Source organism: Hydra vulgaris, chromosome 02 (assembly GCF_038396675.1).
Source record: "Hydra vulgaris chromosome 02, alternate assembly HydraT2T_AEP".
Lineage (NCBI taxonomy): Eukaryota > Metazoa > Cnidaria > Hydrozoa > Anthoathecata > Hydridae > Hydra > Hydra vulgaris.
The window spans coordinates 61115838-61119435 of NC_088921.1; the positions used below are offsets into that span (position 1 = coordinate 61115838).

At 28.7% G+C, this 3598-nt stretch overlaps 1 protein-coding gene across 1 annotated transcript; it reads left to right on the top strand.

The window, feature by feature from the left end:
* The first annotated feature begins 397 nt into the window (after positions 1-397).
* Positions 398-3161, top strand: LOC136077079 (zinc finger MYM-type protein 1-like). The gene is made up of 2 exons (XM_065791601.1): positions 398-509; positions 581-3161. The coding sequence occupies exon 2, from the start codon at positions 597-599 to the stop codon at positions 2622-2624; it is 2028 nt and encodes a 675-aa protein (XP_065647673.1). The 5' UTR covers positions 398-509; positions 581-596; the 3' UTR covers positions 2625-3161.
* The last annotated feature ends 437 nt before the right edge of the window (positions 3162-3598 follow it).

The following is a 3598-nucleotide window of genomic DNA, read 5'->3' on the forward strand; positions in this document are numbered from 1 at the left end:
TACATTTAAACGAAAAGTTGTAATCTTTTTAAAATTGCATACGCAATTGAGAAATAAAGTACGATTATCAGCTGCGAACTGCCAGATGTTATTGTATATTTAATTTTTATACCGTTATGTTGTGTTTGTGTATGAATTAGACAATTAGACTGAATTCGGTAAAAGTAATAATTTGTTGCGTATAAATTTTTTTTAAACTGTAAGAAGTTCTTCAATTTATAAGTTCTTAGTTGCATATTCAATATTTTTAAAATATAAACAATATTATTTGTTATGTCGTTGCATATCAAGGATAATGATTCTATAATCCTTGTTGCATATACAAATTAACTTTTAAATGTATGTTCTCATTTTCAATTTTATATTAAATCTTCCATTGTATTAAGTTAACTTTTCATTTCTTATTTTATCTGAATTACTCAAAAGTCTCCAATTTATTTAATCGTGTTACGAATAATAAAGTATTGTTGCACGAGAGTTTATTACTTCACTGATATATTTAATAAAAGGTAATTAATAAATTTGTAATAATTAAAAATTTTACAACAGGTACTGAATTTATAAATTTGTAATAATTTAGATTTTGACTCATAATAATGGAAAAGAAATTAAGTAGTACAAGCGGTGCAGCAAAAAGAAGAAAGTTAAAAGAAACAAAAGCTACTTTAGCTAAATTGCCGAAGCTAACAAAGTTTTTGAAACCAATCGAAAAGCGAGCGGAAACTGAAGTGGAAAGTCAAAACTCTGCAGAAGTGGTATGTATAAATCAGTCAGTAGAACATGATGATATAGAAGAAAACATTGCTACTGGTAATAAAAATGTGAACGAAGAAGATGTGAATAGGTCTCCGAGAAACCACCGAAATGAAGACAAAGAAGATTCAAACTCTGATACGAATGACGCCATTGAACAAATTAATTTAGAAAAATCAAGTGAATTATTTTCTACTGACATTGCAAATTTTCATGGTAAAATACTAACAAAAGATATTAAGAAAATAATTATATTATCGGAATCGTGTCGGCCAAAAGGTCCTTTTATACGCGACCCCTTGCAAGAAAACCGTAGGTTTTCCAAGGAATATTTTAAAACTACCACAAAATATGGATCTATAGAAAGAATGTGGCTTTGCTATTCCCCAAAACTTGATACCGTTTATTGCGAGCCTTGTTGGCTTTTCTCAGAAGAACGAAAAGCAAAGGATAACTGGCGTGAGCATGGTGTCAGAGATTGGCGTGGTCTTTCTAAAAAAATTAAAATTCACGAAAATACTCAACAACATATATTTGCTTGTTGCATTTATGAAAAATGGCGACATAATGAAACAATTGATAAAAATATAGAAGAACAAATACGATACCAATCAAATTTTTGGGTGCAAGTCTTAGAGCGGATAGTAAATATAACATTAGCACTTTGTAAAAATTCTTTGGCTTTTCGTGGTCATCGTGAATCATTTGACAATGAATATAATGGTAATTTTTTAACCCAAGTTCAACTTTTAGCTAAATATGATAATGTTATGAAGCAAGTTTTGAGTATGCCAAATGGATCTATAAAATATTTAAGCCATCAAATTCAAAATGAAGTCATACATTGCCTTGCAACGCATTTAAAAGCCACTCTTACTGCTGATATTAATAGTTCACCTTTTTATTCAATTATAATGGATACAACACAAGATATTACTAAAAGAGATCAGCTCAGTCAAGTATTTAGATACGTAAAAATTATTAAAAATGAAAAAGATGAAGCCACATCAATTGAAATTAAAGAAGTTTTCTTGGGATTCACGGAAATATATAACCACACTGCTGCTGGACTACATGAAGAAATTTTAAATCTGTTAGAAAAACATCATATAAAATTAAGTAACTGCAGGGGTCAAGGTTATGATGGTGCGAACGTCATGAGTGGGATATACAATGGGGTTCAGGCCCTTTTTAAGAAAAATCAACCCAATGCTATGTATATGCATTGCGCAGCTCATAATTTAAATCTTGTTATTAACGATGCGGTTAAATGTTGTGTTAAAGTTGCTTCATTTTTTGTAATGCTAGAAGATGTGTATTCATTTTTCGGAAATAGCATAAACAGGTGGGATCTACTATCCAAATATACAGGAGAATCACAAATAACATTAAAAAGGTTAAATCCAACGCGATGGGCAGGACGATATACTTCTCTTTTCGCCGTTAAAATTCGCTTTCTTGATATAATGAAAGCTCTTTCCGAGATATCAATAACAAGTACAAAACGTGAAGAACGCAAAGAAGCAGTACGAATACAAAAAAATATGAGCAGTTTCGAATTTGTTTTTTTATGCGTGCTTTTGTCTAAAATCCTTAATGAGGTACATATACCATCAAAATTGCTGCAAACTAAAAATTTAGATCTTACGACAGCTTCAGGTTCTATAGAAAATGCCAGCAAAAATTTAAAACAATATAGAAAGATGTTTGATTCAGCAAAACTTGAAGCGGTAGAAATAGCGACTACGTGGCAGATTCCTGCAATATTTTTTCAAAAAAGAAGAAAAATTGTGAAAAGGCATTTTGACGAATTATCTACAGATCACCGTTTTGATAGTAGTGAGGAAATTTTTGCATCAATATTTTTATAAAAATTTTGGACGTCGTTATCAACCAACTCGACAATAGATTTAAAGGAATGCAAGAAGTGGTACAATTGATTTCCTGCATCCATCCAAATAAATTAATGGTAATGAAAGAACGTGAGATCATAAGCTGTGCAGAAGCCATTCAGAGAAAATATAGTGAAGATATAACAACTGAATTTCCGCTGCAAATGGTTATGGTAAAGTCAATGCTACACGATGAAATATCAAAAATATCATCTATACGTGAATTGGCTGACCTTTTAATAGTAAAATTGTCAACTATAGCTGCAAGCGTTCCACAAGTGATAACAGCATTGTTATTGTTTCTTACCTTACCTGTTACTGTTGCATCAGCTAAACGTTCTTTTTCGAAACTTAAAATAATAAAAAATTATTTACGAAATACCATTTGTAAAGAACGTTTAAGCGACCTTGCAATAGTTTCTATTGAGGCAAAAGCGGCTGGAAAAATGGAAATGAAAAACATCATTACCGATTTTGCCAATATGAAATCAAGGAGGAAAGTTTTCACTATTTAAGTTCGGTTAAGTTTTAGTTTCGTTTTGAAGTTATCTTTATTTAATTTTTTGTTTTTAAATATGATATATGAAATAAATATCTATTTAATATGTGAAGCTTTATTTTTTTTAAAAAAAACATTCTTTTGCGGGGGGGCCCAAACTTTGAAGTTCCGCCACTGTTTACAATATAAATATTTTAAAAGTGTGCAATTATATATCTTTGTATTATACATACATATATATATATATATATATATATATATATATATATATATATATATATATACATATATAAATATATATATATACATAAATATATATATATATATATACATATATATATATATATATATATATATATATATATATATATATATATATATATATATATATATATATATATACATATATATATATCGATATATATATATATTTGCATATATATATATATATATA

Coding starts and splice junctions, on each gene's coding strand:
- LOC136077079 (XM_065791601.1), top strand. CDS start 597: ATGGAAAAGAAATTAAGTAGTACAAGCGGTGCAGCAAAAAGAAGAAAG.